The 22,519-nt window shown below is 33.3% G+C and overlaps 1 protein-coding gene across 4 annotated transcripts; it reads right to left on the reverse strand.

Annotated features, from left to right (window-relative positions):
• Positions 1 to 2,378: 2,378 nt before the first annotated feature.
• Fam76b (family with sequence similarity 76 member B) lies at positions 2,379 to 22,416 on the reverse strand. 4 transcript variants are annotated; one of them, XM_021252680.2, is made up of 11 exons: positions 22,017 to 22,414; positions 21,490 to 21,613; positions 21,151 to 21,215; positions 20,242 to 20,296; positions 19,082 to 19,237; positions 17,041 to 17,240; positions 13,683 to 13,730; positions 13,408 to 13,488; positions 12,632 to 12,767; positions 9,839 to 9,940; positions 2,379 to 4,994 (listed from the first exon to the last, which is right to left on the reverse strand). In XM_021252680.2, exons 2-11 carry the CDS (start codon positions 21,496 to 21,498, stop codon positions 4,905 to 4,907), a joined length of 942 nt encoding a protein of 313 aa, XP_021108339.1. In that variant the 5' UTR covers positions 21,499 to 21,613; positions 22,017 to 22,414; the 3' UTR covers positions 2,379 to 4,904. The 4 variants fall into 4 exon arrangements, with proteins under 4 accessions (XP_021108339.1, XP_004838126.1, XP_004838125.1 ...); XM_004838069.4 differs by lacking the exon at positions 21,490 to 21,613 and having other exon boundaries at positions 12,632 to 12,764; positions 22,017 to 22,416; XM_004838068.4 differs by lacking the exon at positions 21,490 to 21,613.
• Positions 22,417 to 22,519: the final 103 nt, after the last annotated feature.

The following is a 22,519-nucleotide window of genomic DNA, read 5'->3' on the forward strand; positions in this document are numbered from 1 at the left end:
TAGCATCCATTGTGCAGATATACCATAGTATTTAATCTCTTGGTCTGATTTTTGCTATTACAAATAATTGTGTAGTAACTTTGTGCATGTCTTTTGATTTTTACAAGTGTATGTTTAGGATAGAGTCCTATAAATTGGATTGTTGGGTCAAAACATAAATGGATATGTAATTCTACAATAGCAGTTAAATTTACTTTCATAGAACCATTTTTCCATGATCATTGGCAACATGGCCTGTTTCCTCACAACTTCATTAATCATATTGTAAGATTCAGGATTTTGCCAGTCTGTGAGAAATGGTAACTCCATATAGTTTTAATTTTCATTTTTCTTATTTTGAGTGAGATTGAGGATATTTTCATATAGTTAAAAATCATTTACATTTTTCCTATCCATTTCTGATTCAGTTTTCTGTAGATTTTGTTTAGAAATGAGTCAATCTTTTTAAGAAAAATTCAGTCTCTAACCCTTTGTAGTCGTATTTCTAAGATTATATTTTTATTAGTACATGTTTGCAGTTATGTTTACATTTCTTGTGTGGACTTGGTACATACATGTATCATCTTGCTTTTGTCATCCCCTTTCTCTTCCATCTCTTGATACCTTGCCCATGTGAGAAAGATCTAGCACCTTACTTCCTGTTAACTTTTATTTTGTACTTTATAATTTGGGTTTCTTATATAAGAGAAACCATGCAATATTTAAGCTCGTGTTTAACCTATTTCACTTAACATGGTCTCAATGTCCATCAACTTACCTGCAAATGATTCTAGTTTATCTTTATGACAGAATAGTACTCCCTTGTGTTAAAATACATTTTCTTTATCCATTCTTCTGTTGATGGTCATACAACATGCTTCCAAGTTTTAGCTACTGTGAATTGTGCTGCTATAAACATGAGTATCCATGTATCACTGTAATCTGATGTCCTTAACTCTTCTGATACCAAAGGGGAATAGCTGGGTCAAATGGAATTTTTAGTTTTTTGAGTAATCTCCATACTGATTTCCATAGTGGTTGTACTAGTTTATATTCCCACCAACAATGTACAAGGGCTTTTCTCCCACAGACTTGCCAGCATGTTATTTTATTTCTTGATAATGGCTAATATTTAGAATATATGAAGAACTCCAAAAATTAGACCCTCCTGCAAATAAAAGACCTAATCAAAAAAATAGGCAAGTTTTCTTGAGAAGTGGTAATTAGCACCACATACATTAGCACCAAGTGCACTCATACCAATATTAAATATGAGAAAAACACTGAGCATTTGAGTCATAAACCAGTTCCTTGCTAAGGAGCTACCAAGTAATTGTTGAGAACTGAGATTTTTCACTGACAGATTTTTCAAAGATTTTTCTCAATTGTTAAAAACTGAGATTTTTCTGACTGTAAACTTGACATCTCCAATTTACTTTTCTATGCTTGTTTTCTTAGCTATGTCTGATGACTTTACACATACCTCCTTAAAACTATTGCTACACACAAGATACTTAAGCCAAACTACCGTAAATTCTTTTTGATAAGCAGCAGAACATAAATAAAAATCCGTAAGTCATTTACCCTTTCCTGTTTCATTATTTGGTCTTATGTCACTTCCTTTTCAAAACTCTGTGTCTGCCCAAACATTTAAAATGGGGCTCCAAAAGGCCCTTCCATGTTCGTGCCACAATTCTTTATAGAATGTCTTCAATTATTTGTTAAGCCATTGTTTTTCTCCACCTCATGCCTTTTCTTGTAGTACTGGTTCTCAAAACATGGAAAAAAGAATGGCTTTTTGACTTCATGGTGGGAAATGAGGCAAATGTTGAGGCTCATAGTAGACTCAATAGTGGTTCTCTAAGATGCCCACGCCAAAAGTTCCTGGAACCTGTGAATATGGTACCTTCAATGACAGTAAGAATTTTGCACTTGTGACTATGTTAAGCACTTGAAGTGAGACACAATGTTGTCCTAATGTCCTTATAAAGGAGCTATAGGGAGATTATAAGACCAAAGAGAAAAGACTAGGTGATGATGCAAGGAGAGAGATGTAAAGATGTTACACTTTTGGCTTTGCAGATGCAAGGATCACTGAGCTCACAGAATTCAAGAACTGCAACCCTGTAATATGGAAAAGGCAAGGGAATGAATTCTCCTTTAGGACCAACAGAAGAACTTGCCCTGACAACACAGTGACTGTAGCCTATTGATACCAATTTTGGAATTCTGGCCTCCGAAATAAGAGAATTAATTTTAAATATACAGTAATTAGTTTTATTAGAAATAGGAAATGGGGGCCAGGGATTTAGCTCAGTGGTGCCACGCCTGCCTTGCAAGTGCAAGGTCCTGAGTTCCAGTCCCAGAACCAGAAAGAAAAAAACAGGAAATGAATACAATGCTTTTAAGAAGTTTTTATTGTGAAATATTGGATTTAGAAAAAAAGTACAAAATGTCAATAGTCAGATGTGTACAAGTACAGTATTTCAATTGTATGTACATGTGAACAGCTTAACAGGTTCACTGCAGAATGCATATTTAGACCAATACAATCTAAAAAGGACTTCAATATTCACAAGGCTATTAATACATAAATAACGAGTCAAAATGACCCTCACTGTTAAACGCTAAATAACTGTGGAAAACAGGCTAAAAGCACAATACGGCACACCATAATATCTCCTTACAGGTCCACACTTAAAGAATATCAGCTCATTATGTCAATACACTATAGATCAGAACTGGGATTCAATTACTAGTTTATACAATTGCAAAAATTTAATTTATAAATAAGGTTGTCAAACAAAGAGGTTTTTAATTAGGACTAAATACTGTGAAGCCCCTTAGTGATTTTAGCCTTGGGAATTAAAAAGCTTAGTTATTTAAAACTGATTTTTAATTTTAATGTTAGCTGGGGTGGGGGGGTTCTTTTGTAGAATCTCCAACAAGGTATAAGAACTCTAAAAGTTTATTTCAGAACTATAATGACCACTGTGGATTGACAAATGGCTATGAAACCAGAATATAAAACATTACAAATTTTAAAGAAAGATAATGATTATCTTGTGAATTTAGCAAATCTTGCAAACATTAAAATCCATGTTAAGGCATTATCTACCATAGCTGAGAATACTAAATTTAAGATTATTACATGAAGATCTCATAAAAATAGCTTTGAGTTTTTCCAAATCTTATTGACTCAATCATTTGCTATTACTTCAAAATTACCCTAGATTATATGTTTCCAAATTGGACAAATATTATCACTTCAGAATGAACAATGAACAACTATAAGGATACTCTACTGAAATATGAACTATTTTAATAAGAAATGTTACAATCATCATGTGGTCTTAAGAAAGCCAAACATTTTTATGAAATTCATAATCAGTATTTGTCTAAAAACATTCCAAACTAATCTAATAAAAATTCAATCAAAACAAATTTAGTTTTGTCCATAAATTCTAAAGGAAAGAACTCTTTCATCCTATACAGTGTATCTGATAATGCCTGAGCTTTCAAAACTGAACTAAATGTCTGAACTGAAATTAAATAGATCAATTTCCATTACAGACTAAAAACTACTAGATCAGAATATAGTTAGGCAATAACTTCATATAACCTATCTCACACCATCTTTACCTTACATAGAAAATTTTAAAGACTTTGAGACAATTTACTTATACATAGTGCCTGAATATTATAGTAGACTCCAATTTAAGATAAGCATAGATTAGATTTTAAAAAGTTAATTTTTTTTTAGATTTGCATTAAATTTATAAACTACGTATGATATACATAAATATTAACTTAGATATAACCACAAATTATAGGGCAAGCAAATATATGGACCATTGTAGAAACATTATAAATTTTAAAGAAATTTTATATTAAAAAAATAAAGCAAAACATGTAAATCATAGAATACGAACATGAAGCCATATAACAAAAAATAAAATTACTCTATCAGAAAAGATTTAAAATTAAATCTTTAGGGAATTATTTCAACATAATTAAATGCATTCAATACCCACAGCTTCCCAGTATCACACAGAAACTAATCACAAAATCACCTAAAGTCTATATGCATTATCAGTTAGTTCATAATGCAACCTCAAAAACGTTACTATCAACTTTGATTTCTTTTGAAATAGGCTTCTGTACATATGCATTTATATACAAACATTTATTAAACATGATTTTAAAACAAACTATGTACAAAAGATCAGCATTCCTATAAATAAAAACATTAGGTGGCAAAAAGGCACTTGTAAGTAAAAATCTACAGTAGTTTTTACAAAACAAAAACACATTTTACCTTGGATACTGTACAATAAACATTAACTCCAATACTAATAATGAAAATGGTATGTTAGTAATTCATGTTAATGATGTAACTTTTAAAAACATATTTACATGTACTCTGGAGTTCATTTAATAAAAGCACCATGATTCTCTCCTAAATTCATGTTGATCCAAAGTAAAAATACAATTCCAAAATACCAGTGTTACTCATTTAAAAATTTTTGTACTTCTAATTGAAAACTATTTATCTGAATCTAGTATAGTGTTAAACAAACAAAGAAGAAAAACAAAAACCAAAAAACCCTGCTGCTTTCACTTCTTAAAACCATACCTACTCTATTATTGCATGTTGCATTTTATAAAGAGCACTACTCATGCACTCCTTTACAACTGTTTAATACTATTGCTGGCAAAAAGTTCTTGGATATCAAATAATTAAAAAGTTACTTCAAACCAGTTGAAGTTTTATTTCAATGTTTTACAACTTAAAAAATGCTATATATCAGTTACAAAAGTGAATAGGAAACACACCAATTCATTTGATGCGCAAAAATATGGGCGTCATAGAATTGTTCCCCCAAATTTACATTGTAAGCAGAAACACTTAACAAATAATTTTTTCAAGGAGATGTTAGTACGCTTCCACTTTTGTCAAACTTTTTACCCTTTGACAATGCTGCAACCTGTTTGAGTAGTTCTCTGTTTTTAGCCTGTGAGAGACAAAAATTCAAGATTTAAAAAGTCTGACATATTGAGTCATCCCGATTACTACTAAACTTTAATACTGTTCATTTATATAACAAAAGATTTCACTGAAAACCTAACAGATCAAATGGAAGAGTTGTTATATTTAAGTTCATCCCTTTCAGGTTATAGACAAGTAGAAGGAAGATTCTAGATTAATCAGCTCCCTTGGTAAATGTTAGTATTAATGTAATTGCTGTCCAAAGACAACAGTTGGTCACACAAAAAAAGTAATAAAATGAATTCCCTTAAAAGAAGTTTCAAAGTTTAAATACAGGAAAAAATATATGGTCTTTTACTTAAAACATGAAAACTACTTAAATAAATTGATCTTATAATTAACAAAAAATCAAAGAATGAATCAAGTGGGAGGATTCTTTTCCAGCAAGCTGTATAAGGTCTTTCATTTGATGTTTACCTTAGAGGACAAGTGTAAGAGAGATCATTTTTGCAAAAATACTCCTCACTTTATCAAAGGCCCTATCTTAATGATACACAATTTCTTTCAAGCATCCATTAGAACCACCTTCTCTGGCCTTATTTTTGTTTTAGCTGCCAGTCACTTGGTACTGTGCTGGTATGATCTAAGTAGTTTTATATCACTTTTTAATTTCAATAAAGCCCAGTTTTTTGGTTTTTTTTGCAAAGATTCAAAATTTCATTTTGCCAATGATCTGAACTGAATTTGCACTTCGTTATTGTGTTTCATCTATCACTGACAGAGACAGTCCTTGATCCAATATGCTGTGACTATCACTAATGTTTAGAAAGGAGAACTGAGTAAGCAGAAACTTCCAAAAAATATTTTCATATTTTGACTGCCTCTGCCATTCTAGAGTCTCCAAACTCAGTGACACATTTTTAAAGTTTCTGAGCCAAAATGTGAAGAGTAATAAAAACAGTTTAAAACTTGAGCCCTGCTACAGTTTTAAAAGATATCCTCTGGTTGATGTTTTAAAATCATTTTACCTCATAGGTTTGAAAATATTTTTTTCAAGACAGACTTTTTTAACTTTAGGGTTTCATTTTCTATTTTTTCTACTGTAAATTTAGCTTTTGTATGACTAGATAATACTCTAATCTCTGTATGCCACATTAAAATAGCTTAATGAAATATAAACATTTTACAGCATTTGTACTTCCATTTCCTCACTCTCCTCCAAACTCTTCCTATTAATACCTCTGACCTTCAACTGCAAATATTCTCAGTACTATTTTAAATGTTCAATGAAATAATTTCGTGTTTAATTGCATAAATAGTTTCCATAGTCAATATTTATTAAATAAATGAAGTGACAATGAAGTTTCAATTTCAAATTCAGTATCAACTTCAAATTTTAAAAACCATCAAAAAAGGATATAAACTTAACAGTTCAAGTAACTCAGAAGGCCAACTAATTGAGAATGCTTGGCAGAGAAAATCAAGTAGCATACTCATAATCATTTAATTTTATTACTCAGCAGACCAGTCACTGTGGTAGTTAAAATTTTTTCCTTGACAGCTGTATCATATTAGATTTATAGCTACAACAGACCCACTGGACAAAATCCAAAAATTTAAGAAACTAAAATTTCAAAATATAAAGTCATGAAAAGCATAAAAATCTGCCTCAAAGAGCCCACCAGATCTGCAAGATACATTCATATAAAAATGTTTATACTGATAAAATAAATGGCTACAAAGTAAACCTCCAAATTATCTTAATCAAGAAATTTTTAAAAATCAACTTTTTAATATTCTAAGTACAAAATGCAAAAACTCGAAAATTAGGTCTTGAAAGTAGTTTTTCCTTTTAATGCTCTAGCAAATTTTTAATCTGCATTTATTTAGTCCCTAATCATACTATACATTTATTTGTTAATAAATTATATAAGAAAAAGCCTGTAAGATAAATAGTGCATCAGTTGTTAAATGAATACAATTCCAAATTTAGTTTAAGTGTAATAAATATTAACACATCCATAATGCAGCTCTTAAATTCCTGTCTTGCTGCCAGATGGTTTGAACCACCAGTGGTACATGCATGACTGTCCCAATGGGTGACTTTTTATTAATTTTATTAATAAAAGTGATTAGATTCGTTAGTATTACCAGTGGTACAAGCTACCTGGTGGAACTGTCATGCATGTAACCACCAGTGGTTCAAGCTGGTGGGACTGTGTTAATTATATAATGTAATATTTAAATATATGCACATTTAAATATATGCACATTTCAACATTTTTAATCTTAAAAATTCTTTATTATGCTTCCTGCAAAAGTAAATGAAATTATTTTAAAACTCTTAAGCAAGTTATAAGCATTTAGACATGTTACCCTAAAGAATATCAGAATTAAGAAATTACACAGATTCTGCTTTAAATCCTGGTTCTGCCACTTACTTACTGTGTAATCTGGAGTGTATCTTCTTATGTGTAATACAGAAACTTCAGTTCTTTAAAAATGAAAGAACTAATCAAATATATAAATAGACCTAAAATAATGACTGGTACATTGTAGGCATACAAATGTCAGTTTTCCCTTTTAGCCACTTACCTATATTAAAGGAACAAAATTTTTATTTGGAACTCTTAGTATTTATGGGGTATTTTATACATTTGTCTTGGTGAGGTTCAGGGCTTACTCCCAAGTTTGAAAGTTTAAAATATCTTATGAGTTAGTAGAGCAAGATGAATTTTGTTACAGAATTTAATTCTTTATCATACTCCATTCTTAAAAATAAGAAAGTAACTATGTTTACTCAGTTCACTAGAGAATTCCACACAGGCTGCCAAAAGGAGTGGGTAAAAAGATGGCACTCAGTTATGACAGAATTTCTCTAGAAACAATACAAAAGGTACAGGGAATGGTCTGATTAAGAAACAAAACAAAACACCCTGAATAACCTGAGATAGTGGGAACAGTGCACAACAGGGGAAAACCTGAGGCAGAAGATGTTTCTATTTCTTACTAATTTTATGTCCACAGTTTCATCTGTAAAATGATCATCCCATATAACTCAGTTATTGTAAAGAGTAAGGCAGCACATGTGAAAGTGTTGAAAGTGTCCTACTTTTATGTAAGTATTACCTACTGAGGTACTATATGAAGCTTCAGCTACCAACCAAAAGGAGGTAGGTTTAAGATACTAATCAGGACAAAGCAAAGAGGGTTCTCCAGTGCTTGCAACTACAGTTTAAAATTAAAAACTGATTTTTTGAGCAGTGGAAAGAACTATATTAAATCATGTTTTTGTTTTGTTTTGTTTTTTTGGAGACAAGGTCTTGCTATGTAGTGCAGGCTGGCCTTGAACTCACTATGCAGCCCAGGCTGGCCTTGAACTCACAACAATCCTCCTACCTCAGCCTCCTGAGTGCTGGGATTACAGGTGTGCACCACCATGCCTAGTTTAAATAATGTTTAAGTACTGGTTATAGTTATGATGTTATTGAAGTCTGGATTTACCTCAGAGCTTTGGGTACATCACATTAAATCAGAGATCATTAGGTGGGAGATTATATTCCAGGTAGTCATTCACTGTTACTTAATTAGAATACCACAAAACTCAAAGTAATACTTGCTAGTTGGTGAAAAACAGTAACTAATACACAAGAAGCCTGATATATAATATAGGCAATCTCTCAAGACAGATGGCAGATTGGCATTTCCATAAATCATCACTCATTTAACAAGTTATTTGAATGCCTACTATGTCCCAGATTCTACGAGAAGTTCCTCTTCAAAAATGTAATAGTAAGATCAAGATTAAGACCAGACAATCAGTCTGCATTTCATCAGCAAGTACCTAAGTCCTACTCAACTTAAGCTACTTGCAAAGATACAAAACCACAACATGAGAATAGCCAATATCCCTTGGTGTTAAAGCAGTATTTTAAAAAATAAAAATAACAACAAAAAACTAGGGCGGGCAGGCGGGCTGGCTCACTTTCTTTCCTTCTTTTAAAACTATATTCTTTCATCAAGTCTGAAGTCTATGGGCTGACATCATCTATTCTTTTAAGACTTAAACCTCTAAACCGTAAAACTGGGTTACTCAAAGACTAGTTCTACAAATGTTAGAATTTCTAAAATGAGAACATGTAATTAATTTAGTGTGGCTTCATTTCTAAATTTGTAAAATGCAGGTAGTAATAAGCTTTAATAAGAAAATAATCTGTATCTATATTATATTGAATGTTTATCATCCCTGCAGGTGAGACATGATGTTCTACCCGTTACTTTGATACCTCCCAATTTTGCCATTCATTCTGCATCTTTAAATACTGCTTAATATACTTTGCAATACTCTTGAGACTGAAATCATTAACAAGCTGTTGGCATAGAGGAGTCATCTGGCACTTCACAAACCAAGCTGCACAGGTTAACTACACTCTTAATTTAAATCACTGCAGACAACATACATTTCCTTCATTCAAGATCCCTGAGAATTGGTTTTCTATAGTCACTCCCTTTCTCATAATCTGGAGATAAACAGGATAAATGATTGCACTAAAGACCTCATTTACAATTTAGTTCCATAAATATGTTATTTAAATTTTTTTGCTGTTAACCTAATGATCAAGTAGACATATTCCAATGGTTTCTTCTTCTGAAACTTCATTTCAAATCTAGGCTAGTTTCCAGGATTAATGTACTGAATTACCTTTCAAGTGATTTCAAACAATACCTTTTAATGGGGTCACCATTAAAAACATTAAAACAGAAAATGCAATATTCATAAAATGGTGATAATTCAATCTAAGTCATCAAATGCTATTATCCAAGTATAGCCTTTCTTGACTATTACTTTACATAAATAACATCATTTACCTGAAGTTGTTCCACAGTTTCTTTATGAGCTTTTTCCATACTGTTCATCTTTGTTCTCAAATTTGACTCTTGGTACTGGAAGTCTGCCTTGAGTTCAGTTAACTGAGATTAAAAGAAAAAGGAGATACATAAATGTGTGTGTGTGCACATATATGTAATTTCTGTCCATGTACAGAGACCATTTAAAAAATTCTTTACAATAAACTCACACTCATTGTAAAAATGGAAGATGTTAATAGCAGTTTCTCAAGTTTTATAATCAATTTAGAATTTGTCTTGTGTGAGTACTGTCTATTAGAGTACAATTTTAGTGTTAAGATTACACCTGACTAGCAAACTTTTGAGAAGCTGCTTTTTTGTTTTTCAACACAGTTTGACAACTGGCATCCTGAAAGGTTACAGATATAACTTGGGAAAGTACTTAAGTTAAAATGTTGTACATGTTAATATAAACTAAACATTTAAACTGGTTTCAGGTGAACATAACCTTTCAATGATAAAAGGAAAAAGTTTTACATTGGGCAAGTGTAAAGGGGAACATTTTCATCATCCAAGAGTTCTGTTTTTATTTATAAACTTCTGTCCAGGATTATATACCACCACAATATCATTTTTACTTGAGGTAAAAATGAAGAACAAAGTACAGAAGTACAACTAATGTAGAATGAACACAGGAAGGGATTACTATTTTAGTGAAAGGTAAGAAAAAAAGCCCAATAGTTTGAAGAAGGAAAGACATGATCACTTTTTTCATAAATATAAATTAAATATAAATGACATAAATAATGTAGTAGCTCATAATTTAACTAAAAGTTGTTATATAATTTCATTATCAGAACCACTCAAGTCTATAATAAAAATTATAGACATTTTTAAATGTCTATAATGCGGGCTTCAAAAATTTACATGTCTTTTTTTTTCTTCCAAAATTACCCAGTACCTAGTAAACTAAAGGATGTATAACATCAATATGAAGTCACAGTGTCTTACATTCAAATAAAAACTCTTGTTTTTGACAGATTCAAAATCTAACTAAATTCCCTTTCAATTTTCTATACAAGAATTCCTGTTCTGAAATGCCAACTGACACCTACCAACTAAGATAATTATTCTACTTACTACACTGTGAGTTGCTTCCAGACTATCACCTTCTGGAAGATATGTGTCTTATCTGTCTTTGCATCCTCATGCTCTAGTACAGTGCTTGGCTGTAGAAGTCACTGAATAACTGTTTATGAAATACATTCAGGAAAACAATTTGCCTGTCTGATACATTTAAGAAAAAGTTGAAAATGTGTAGCTATTTTAGATTTGTAATTATTTTCCTTATAAATGTGCTAATTTCAAATCCCAGTGGTGTTTTCTTTTTCTTTTAAAGAGGAACACTAACAATGCAGAAAATTTCAACTAGTTTTGTTAATTCAGGGGGAAAAAGTCAGTATACATAATTTATTGATACTTGGTTTTTAAATCACTGCTCTTTTGTCAAAATTTGGCATTTTACTCAACTTTTTTCAAGATTTATGTAAATATAATTTGGCTTTGTCTCTACAGTTCTGTGCATAGAATATATTTCCATAAAAGCTCATTATTTTTTTAAAAATTATCAATTAAAAAGAACTACAAGGACAAGATATCTGTAACTATCCTATTTTTATCTGACATGTCAATCTTAATTTTCATACACTGGATTTACTTAAGATAAGGTACAAATGTATTAAAATTTTAGTCCATTAACCATCAAAGTGTGAGAAACCATAATACAAAAGTTGTTGAACAGATAAAAGCCAGCTCTGACATTAGTGCTACAATAGCTACTCAGAGAAAAATGATTCATATATATTTATAATCATGTCTTATTCATAATTTTAAAAGGAATGCTTTTAATATTCTAATACACGAGATGTTTAATATAGATCAACCTACATTATCTGGGACCATAAAACAAGCACAAAAACAGGTTCTATCCTCAATAATGACAAAAACTTCAGCAATATCACCTATGAGCACTTATACATCTCAGGAACTGTAGTAAATACTTTGCACACTCATTTAATCATGATAACCTCACAAGGCAGTACGGATGTTCTTATTTTTCAAATGAGAAAACTGGGGCTTAACGAAATGAAAGCATTCACTTCAAAGTCACAAAGCGTTAGAACTGCAATTTGAACCTGAGTATGGCTGAGTGACTTCAAAACCCACCTGCTGCTCCATGCCTACTTGCTATTATGCCATCCTGATTTCATATAAGAAAACCTTAAATCTGTTTGTAATTTTGTTATTACTCTTTTTGCTAAATAGACAACATATAGGATATTTGTCTTGATTTAACTAAGTCCCCAAAACTAAATGATACTAAACACCTATATGCTATTCATTACTAACTGCTACCACACAAGAAATTCCCAGACTACTACTTCTCAGCAATTATTTGATCTGGAGTGACCATATTCAACTACCTTCTTAAATCATAAAAATTTATACAGTATTTCATTTTTATCTCATTTACAAATCAAGATATGAGACCTTTTTAAAAATTACATGCTTAATGAAAACTAATGTTCAGAAATTATTACTATTCTAATTACTCTGTTATTCTTGGAAGTACAAAATTTTGAAAGATAATTTTTAACTTCATTAGATGGCTTTGATTCTAATTTGAGCTTCTGAAATTTATCTGATAGGAATCATGTACAATAAACATTACCAAATTGTTAAAAGAAAAGTTGCAATTATCAAGCAAGAGTCAAAATGTAAATCTTATCAGGCTTCTGTGAACCATGTTCTTACCTTTTTATCTTTTTCTAAAATGGTCTGGTCTCTTTGCTGTAAGAGACGCTTAAGTGACATCACTTCTTCTTTCAGTTGACTTATAAGGACAAAATTGTCTGTTCCCCCACTATCTGCTGACTGATTTATAGAGCTACTAAAAAGAAAAAAAGTAAGACACAGTTAAATGAAGTAGAAGGAAAATTAGCAGGTGTTCAAATTGCATAAATTAGACAATTCCACAAACATCCTTAAGGCTAATGCAAAAAAATATGTACCTGACAGAAATGGATGCAACTGGCAAATTACCTTACTAATGGCACACATTACATACACCTGCAGAAATATAATTCAGTATTAGCTTTTAGGGGATCAATACTTCTAGTGTAAAGCAATAGGCAGCCAATTTGTACAGTAACATCAGCAAACTTTTGGCTAATGAACTAAAACAAAGTCACACTCATAATATTTTAAAACTAAAAACATTTTCTAAGCAGGTCAATTTTAAAATATCACAATCAGATCTGTGTTTCTTTGAAGAACAATTAAGATAATGTTCTCTATTCAGATGTTTTCTTTTTGCAACACCCAAATTTATTCCCCAACTAGAACAACATAGTTTAGTGCCACTTTCTTATTGCCAAAATTAAGTTAAAATGCTCTTAACTTTTCTAGGTGACTCAAAAGTCAGTGTAGAAGATAACATATTTCTATGCTTTTATCTAGTAATAACTGGCAAAGAATCGTAACTGTTCAACTAAGATGAATTTTTGCAAACACTAAGGAATTCATTTTACCTATCTCCATTAGATGGCTTAGATTCCAATTTGGGCTTTTTCTTTGGAGTTTCATTCTGAATTGCTGCAGAGGATTTATGGCTGAAACCAAACATTAATAATAAGAATAATTAGAGTAAAAAGGGCAGAAGCATCAAATCATAAGTTACTTTTCTTGCCCTAAAATATTATTGAACATCACTAAAATTTTTTGAAAGCCTATTTACCAAAATTTAAGGAATATCACAATTTTAAGAATACATTTCAAATACTTTAGAAAATGTTAATGTATTTACCTCTGTTTCCACAGTCCCTGCTCTTGTTCTGGACTTAGATTGCTGATTCTGAAAAGCATAAACAACATCTGATGCCAACATGTATTTACTATATCTATATTTTATAAAGTTCTTTCTCAACAGAAATTAAATTATATGTTATAATAAACAAAACTTTATAAATTATATTCAGAGAAAGGCAAAATTAAGTTTTCAGTTAAGCCAATATATTGAATAAATCACATTCTAATGGGATAAATTCTAATCAAATTACTAGCCATCTTAAATTCTTTAGAACAGGGAGTACAATGATAGGAGCTAGTTTTTTTTCAACAATATTTCCATAATTCAATTTAATATCACATAAAGAGTTGAGGTATATGAGCATAAAATCTACACCACAGAGTTCTATAATTATGAAATCTAGCAATCACTACACTTCAGCTGCCTTTAATATTTCATAGAGAAAAATGTTCATCTTTAAAGTTAAGATTTTGGGGCCAGAGGTGTGGTAGAGTGCTTGCCTATCATTAGCTAGACCCCAGGGTTTGATCCCCACCACTGCAAACAAAATGAATAAATACAAATACAACGGCATATTTTTTTAAAAAATAAAGACTTTTCCTATAAACTTTAATCAAGACTCCTTTTCCAAGTAACTCAGGTTGCTCAGAATAGTGTGTCAGGCTGGTTGAGGACTACTGTAATTTCTCAGATTCTTTCCCAGTTTCCTACAAATCCTCTTCAAACTCTTTAGGCCTCTCTTTAGTCAGCGCTCTGAGGAAATTATGTTGCAAATACTGGGAAGTTTAACAGTAAAAAATAATATTATATTTACATATAATAGTGTAGCTTCTTTTCCATTTTACCCTAATAACCATTTCATATATGAACCCTATGTTTCTTCTTGCTGTACTTGCACTTTAATAAATCATTCACTAACCCCTACCTTATTACTCAACATCTCATCTGTAAAGTGGTATTATGTATCTTATACGGATATGAGCATTAAACAAGTTATATAAAATTTACTGATTCCTTAGTTATGTAAGATTTTTCGGGAAAGGTAAAAAATAGACAATGTTCTTAAGAATCATCTGTAAACAAATATAAAAGTGAAATGGTAGCTGTAATTCCAACACCAAAGTTATTTTTTACTGTGGCAATGAGTAGCAACTCTACTGAGGAATTCACTTGTTTCTTTTACAAATTTCATTACAGTATAAGCATTAGCAACCCATATAATTACATATCAAATAAGAGTACTAAGCAGAAAATATATTAGTAATAAGTAATTAAAAATAGTTGGAATTCTCATCTTAGTTTCCTAAGGCTGTCCATTCTCAGAGTCAAATTGACCTTAATGCCACCCTTCCACCACCATTATCCTCTCCCCATCAATCACCATCTATTATAATATGTATGGTCCTCATATTTGTTCTAATGTACTCAATTTAAGATAGAATCCTACAAACTGGTTGTTCAAAAATGGTCATTAACCACCAAATATAAAAATACCACAGTTGGCCGTCTATAACCTCAGGTTCTGCATCTGAGGATTCAACCAACTGAAGATGGAAAAATGTAGTTAATATTAACAATGGTGGTTGTTATGGTTTAAATATGAAGTGTCTCCCAAAGAATCATGTATTAAGGGCTTGATTCAAAATGCAGCAACATTCAGAGGTGAAGTATAGTGAGGTGACTTGATCACAATGGCACTAACCTCATCAATGGACCAATCCATTGATGATTCACAGCTGAATGGGCTATTGGGAAGTGCGGCTCAGGTGGAAGATGGTCACTGGGGACTTTCCTTTGAAGAGTGTATCTTGTCCCTGGCCCCTTTCCCTGCCAATTTCCTTTTCTTTCTGCTACCTGGCTGTTATGAAGTAAGAAGTCTTCCTTGCCATATTTCTGCCTTGCCACGGGCCTAAAAGCAACCGTGCCAGACAACTATGTACTAAAACTTCTGAAACTCTGAGCCAAAATAAATCTTTCCACCATTAAGTTATCATTGAAAGTATTTTGTTGCAGCAACAAGAAGCTAACACAGATATCGTTGTACTAAAGGAACAGATTTTTTTTCTTGCCATTATCTCCTAAGCAATACAGTAGAACTATATATGCAGCATTTATATTGTATTAGGTATTATAAATAAATGAGATAGTTCAAATATGAGACAATCATAAGTCATATGCAAATACTATGCCATTTTATATAAACCACTGTGGACAGCCAAAGATAACTATGTTTAAGTAACCCAAAGAAAAAGTTACTGTCTTATAATTTTATCCCTACAAGCATATTTATGTTCTTTCACATATTACTATGGCAAATTTATCTATAAAGGACAGGAAAAAGAGACAATTTTGGCAGTCTTAAGAGCAAGTCTAGCATATGCCCATTATGGTATGTAGTTATTTGTATGCATTTTGTTGTTTTTTTCCTTAAAAAAGAAGCAAAAGTAAAAAAGATTTGCTCCTTAGGATAATCTGATATAAGGTTACAAGATTTCTTCAAATTAGCAGATTAAAGGTCATTCCCCTGCAACCTATCATTGTCATATCTAGAAAATACTACAACATAAAAGTACACAACATACACACAAAAAAACTTCATAATCTAACAGGTGTTTAAAATCAAATCTTAATTAAAACTACTGTGTTCCAAAATATAGTAGGCATCCTTTTTCTGTATATGAACAGGGTTCATATCTCAGTTTTTAAAAAATAGTAAGGTGCCACTAGTTAAAAATAATATTTCTCACTCTGAGAATTTCCAAGATTAAGAATGCTTCTAAGGAGGCAGGGATGTAGCTCACTTTTACTATGAGCAAAGCCCTGGGTTAAATCGGTATAAGAAAAAAAAGAGAGAGAAGAGAAGAGGAAAAAAAAAAAGAAGGAAAAAAAAAAAGAAGGAAAAAAAAGAAAGCTTCTGTTATGTCACAAATAGTAATGCTGCAATGTGTTCTCCAAAAAAGATTGTATAGTTTTCAATCACTGGTGTAAATTTGCAAAAAAAGATGAGGCTTTTAATAACTGAAATTACTGACGTATTAACTGATACACAATTTTGACTTTACTTGTAATCATTTTACAGTTTTATCCCATAAATGTCCTATGATTATTATAATAAACAGCTGAAAAATCCAGATGTTTAATTGTACATACTTTATAAAGTGACACTTGACACTTTCATACTTGTACATACTTCATAAAGTGAGGAGACAGCCTTAGATACTCAAGAAGCTTAGCACAGACAATGTAAACCAGACTAGCACATAGTCAATATTTGCAAATAAACACAAATATAAACATTGATATACCATTAAAATGCCAGAAGGGATTTTGGAAGATGTCATTTCAAAGTACTTACTTGTGATGGCTACTGCTGTGACGATGGTGATGATGGTGATGGTGGTGATGATGTTTTGAATGATGCTGGTCTTTCTCAGTAAGAGATGATGATGAAGAATTTGAATGCGAAGATCCCAGGCTCTTCCTTTGTTCTTTTGTCTTCTGTAAAACTCTCTTGTATGATAAAGTACAGAGCCAGCATAATAATTTTCCATCAACCTTTTAAGAAAATATTTGTATTAAATTAAGTATATGTGTAAGCTGACCATAAGTGAAACCAGGTAAAACAGTGTTTGACTTCCAGTTACATTTCACATACACATGCAAAAATTAGTGAATGCATGCATTCATAATTTTTGCAAAATACAAATAAAATTACACTTTTCTGAAACTTGGGAAAATCCTTATTCAAAGGATTATAAAATTGGTGAGGATGATTGGTGTACTTCCATTAGTTTTGAGGCATTTTTAATTTGAAGAGCGGTGTCTTACCCTTATTCTTAGAAAATAAGCACAAATAACTGATATGCTTTACAAGAAATTTAGCCTGAATTCTTCTATTCCTGCGTAATTACTAACACTTCCAACAGTGAGTATTGTGAATTTACAGAGAAACAAGAAAGCTTAAATAACTTTAACAACTGATTCTCATTATTTCCAGACTATCTGCTAAAATTTATCTGTATCACGAAAATTAACACTTATAACACATCTGTGGTCATTTATACACAGGTATAGAGCAATGAAAAAGTTGTGTCACCAGAAAGCACACATACATTTTCTGCTAAGGTGACACTTCCTTGCTTTAGCTCTCACTGTAAACAACAGTCTTTTTCGGTCTATTCAGTACTGTTTTTCAAATTTTTCTGCTTTCTGTTGATGATTTTGATATGCTTAATATGGTCCCAAAGGACAGTGCTACAGTGTTGTACAGCATTCCTAAGCTCAAGAAGGCTATGATGTGCCTTACAGAAAGAAACATATGTATTAGATAAGTTTTGTTCAGGCATTGTTAGTGCTGTTAGCCATGAGTTCAATTAAATGAAAAACACATACATATATATGTTATTAAAACAAACTAAAGTTATGTATTGGTCAACTGACTAACACTGGCAGGAATCTAATCATATTTCCACAGGAATAGCTCAGTATTCACCAATTCAGTGTTTCTGGCAACTTTACAGAACATAAACTACTGTAAATAGCGAGAATCAACTGGACGTAAATCAAGGGGGGAGGAAAAAGACTTCTTTCCAAATTAAGACAAAATCTACAAAAATAAAATAAGGTTTTTGTCTTCTGTTTGTTCACACAAGAAGTGCTGGAGGGACATGTCTTACAACTAAGGTACATACATTGCTGTGTGGGGACCTGGGGGAGCCCCTCAAAGAGACAGTCATCCTCCAAATCAACTGAAAGTGATAGACAACAGGAGGCCTGTGTGAATGCTCATCAGCAGAGGAATGCCACATGCATAAACATACTTATTAAGTCACTGTAGGTAGAGAAAAACAAACAATGGTTTCAAATATGCGCCCATATCAAAAGGCAGAAGACTAACTTTGAATTTTATGTGATAATGTGTCAATAGATATTATTGCACACCAGCAACTTCAAGTGATCAGTAAAAGGATATACAGGTTAAAAGATTTACCTAACAAGTCTTCTAAACCAAGTAAGGGATAACCAAATAGTGCAGAATAGACAAAGAATACTCTTTCTCTTTTTTCTTCTTTCATTTTGAGATAGGGTTTCACTATGTTGTTCCAGCTGGTCTTGAATTACTGGGCTCTAACAATCCTTCTGCCTCAGCCTCCTAAATACATGGGGCAATAAGTGTGCACCACCATGTCTGGCTTGAGTAATTTTTAAAATGTAGTAATGCAATTTATCAATATGAATTCATATATTATGCAAACAAGGAGAAAAATCACTATTCCTATCTTTTAATCTAATAATCTGTTTTCAGGGACCCAAAGAACAGATCACGTCTTGGTGTATCAAGTATAATTTTCAACCTATTTGGTATTTCCAGGTGTCATAACATAAATAAAACATACCTTTCTTCTTCCTTCCTCTTTCCGATCAAAAGCACATTGTTGTTTGCACTGTTCACAGGTCTGAGGTGGCCCATACTTTTTTTCTGAATTTGTGCAACGCTGACATTTGGTACCAATAAACGCTGCAATTATGTTACAGTATTGACAAGGCTTGGGCTGAAAAATAGATACACATTTTTTTTGGAGACATTTGAAAATACTAGTATTTGCACAAAGTATATCCAATGTTTCAGATACTTTGGGCATTAAGGAAACTAATAGGTAAAACATTTGTTTTCTGTCAAGTATGTTACCCTGCCAATGACATTTATATTTCTATTAATTCAATATTTACTTGAGAGTCCTGAAACTCACTATTATTCTTTTATTTAAATAAGATCATAAGTATACACATTACTTGAATGATATGCTACATAATACAGAAGCTGCCCAAGAAAAAGTTTTCAAAGAATAAAAACAAAAGGTACTATATGTTTTGAGAGAAAAGTCTCATGTATTCAGAATTTGGGTGAAATAAGCTTTTAATTTAATATCCAGGTTAGCTCAATTATTAAATCATTTATTCAAAAAACACTTTTCAACCATACAGATGACACAAGAAATAGATACTATAGTTGAGTTTTCAACTTTAAAAAACTGGTATAAGCACATTCAATATAAATTATAGTAAATATACCTTGATTTTCTTGGACAGTCAAAAGAAATTAGGTTAGTACACACCCTTCAGCATTTTGAACAGTGACAGATAAAACTGACATACCAACAATTACTGTAACACACATGTAAGAAAACTTGTACTAGGACATTGTCAGAAATTTTGTAAATACCTAAATTGTGCTGCCATATAAAAATAATTCTAAGGATAAAAAGTTTGAATACACAAACTTTATGGGTAAGTGGGTTCTCCACAATAGTCTGCTATATTTGAACCTTTAACACTGAAATTCAATATGCAGTACTTAAAAGATGCACACAAATTGGCAGTTTTAAAATGCTGTCACCTTTTCAACAGATTTGTCTACAGAAATTTTATTTCATGAAATATTTTGATATGTTGAGATATGTAAGAACATGGCACTACATGTTTTTTATAAGGTACCTCTTGGTGAAAAACATTAACTGACCAGTAATAATATGAAATGAAATCATAAGACACTTACGGTCCCAAACTGCTTCACATTTTGAGCACACTTCTTACAAATTGTGTTAGTTTTGCTGAAAAAAATTATACAGATATCATCACATTTCTATAGCTTTCTGGGATAATTGGTACAATGTTAAACTAAAGTAAATGAATAAAGTCAATGGTTCGTACTACTTAAAACTTAATCTAATTTAAAGCAAGTAGTTTTTAAAAAATATGAATATTAGGATTTTTTAGGTTTTACATAAATTTAATTACAAAGCAAAAAGATCCTTATGTCTCGTTTCCAGTCACAAAATCTTCATACATGCCATTATTACTTTTTTTTTTTTTTGTACTGGGGATCAAACTCCGGTCCTTGTGCCTGCGCAGCAGGCGGCGAAACCACTGAGCTAAATCCCTGGCCCGTACATGCCTTTATTAAAGCACAGCATTACCTCTCAATGCATACTTAACCTTCATGAATCTTTTTTCTGTTTTCTTAGGCTAATTTTTTCTGTACTCTCAAAGAAGAATCACCTGTCTAGAAGTTTCTGCTATTCTTTCACTGCTAACAAGTTACTAGGTTCTACCCTTTGAAGGCAGGTGGTAACACCACTGATCCTTCCTCAGGCCCATTAACATTTTACCTTTTTAATATAGATGAACAATTAAGTGCTTATATTTGCATTTTTGCAAGAAAGGCTGTACATTTCCCATTCAGTAATTTACCCTTTATTTCTTCATATGTAAACTGAAGTTTAGTTGGAAAATAACAGCCACTTTGGTTTTGGTCAACATTCTCCTACAATCTGTGTATGACTTAAAATTTAGAGACCAAATCATTTTTAAAAATACTAAATCATTTTCAAAATACAGGAATAACACTCAATTCCTTACATATAACATTTGTTTTTAACAATCAGAAACTGTTCATTATACAAACCTCTCTTGTTGAAATTCTGATCTGCAGTAAGTACATTTTACAATAGGATGCGCAATCCGACATTCCTGTAATAAGACAATACATCAGTCAGCATCTACCTCACTGATTACCCTATCTAGCCAAAGGTCTAAAAGCATCAGTAAGACCTGGCCCCAATGTAAACAACTGGATGACTTATCGTATATGTGGCCACACACAATGTAATTCCTTTGGGAAGGTGTACGTGTCTTTGTCTTTATTAGACGTAGAAAGTATGTTACAAATCAATTAAGAAAGCTGTCAGGGCTGATTTCAAGGGGTGGTTAAATGTAAAACTTATTATTTTGCACCGTTGCTCACAGACAGCATCCTGGCTTTAATGGGATGGGAGGAGCTCCAAATCAGAGCATTCTGTTCCCAAACCAGTCGCTTCGCTTTCCTGGACAGGGAAGAAGGATGCCATCAGCTTTGCGGCTTCGGATTCCTAGCAAGAAAGTGCAAAAATCGTCCCCTGCCTCCTGGTGGAAGGAGAGGACAGACCAGGTAGAGAACTGAGATGAAAATATCTCCACCCCAAGGTCTCTGTGGCATAGACAGGTGTCTGTCTCCTTTGGCCCCACCCGAAACCCTCTGACGCTGATGGGGCCCGGTCCCCTCCTGGGCGGTCTAGAAGAGGATATAGGACGCTGGCTCCCTCTCACGCACCGATCTTTCCCACCTGATGCCCAGGCTCTGGGAAAAGGGAGTCTGGGGTAGGGGGGTGGGGGGAACCTGTGCTCCAGACTCCCAAACCCCGAGGCGCCGGCGAAGAGCAGGGTGCAGAGCGGCGGCCACCCAGCCCCTCAAGATACGGCAGAGGAAACCCCGCCCGCCCGGCGCCCACGGACCTTGCAGAGCTGCTGGCCCTGGGAGAGCTCCTCGAAGGGATAACGCTGGGTACACTTGGTGCAGGCATACAGGGCCGAGGCCGCCATCCTGCTCCTCAGTCTCCTCCTCCACTGCCGCCCGCTCCAAGGCGGAGCCCTACGGGGAACTCGGGCGCCGCTGCCGCCCGGGCTACGGGCTCCTCCCCCTCCCCCTGTCTTGCGCCCACCAGGGCCTCACAGCAAGTCCCCGCGGACGCCGCCGTCTCCCTCCGCCTACACTTCCGCCCCAGCCCACCCACTGACGCCGTCCCAGCCGCTCCCGCTTAGGCCCCAATAGCGGCGGAGGGAGACGGAGTGGGCAGTTCGATGCGGTTTAACTGCGCGGCCGCGGATCCGCTTCCTTCTCGGCCTCGCTTCTCCAGTCCTGATTGGCTGCGCGGACCCTGCGTCAGCCGGCCGCCCCGCCCAACCCCAGCCCCGGTTACGCAGGGGGCGCCCACAAAGGAAGCGGGGCGCTGGCCAAT

Source organism: Heterocephalus glaber, unplaced genomic scaffold (assembly GCF_053883595.1).
Source record: "Heterocephalus glaber isolate CG9 unplaced genomic scaffold, H.glaber_assembly_v1.0 deba00001429, whole genome shotgun sequence".
Taxonomy (NCBI): Eukaryota; Metazoa; Chordata; class Mammalia; order Rodentia; family Bathyergidae; genus Heterocephalus; species Heterocephalus glaber.

What these genes read in the sequence shown, in the direction of transcription:
- Fam76b (XM_004838068.4), bottom strand. Translation starts at nt 22,103, where the DNA reads ATGGCGGCCTCGGCCCTGTATGCCTGCACCAAGTGTACCCAGCGTTAT. An exon ending in AGGGCCAGCAGCTCTGCAAG is followed by an intron (nt 21,216 to 22,016) that starts GTCCGTGGGCGC and finishes GTCTTATTACAG; the next exon opens with GAATGTCGGATTGCGCATCC. An exon ending in CAGGGACTGTGGAAACAGAG is followed by an intron (nt 13,489 to 13,682) that starts GTAAATACATTA and finishes GTTTGGTTTCAG; the next exon opens with CCATAAATCCTCTGCAGCAA.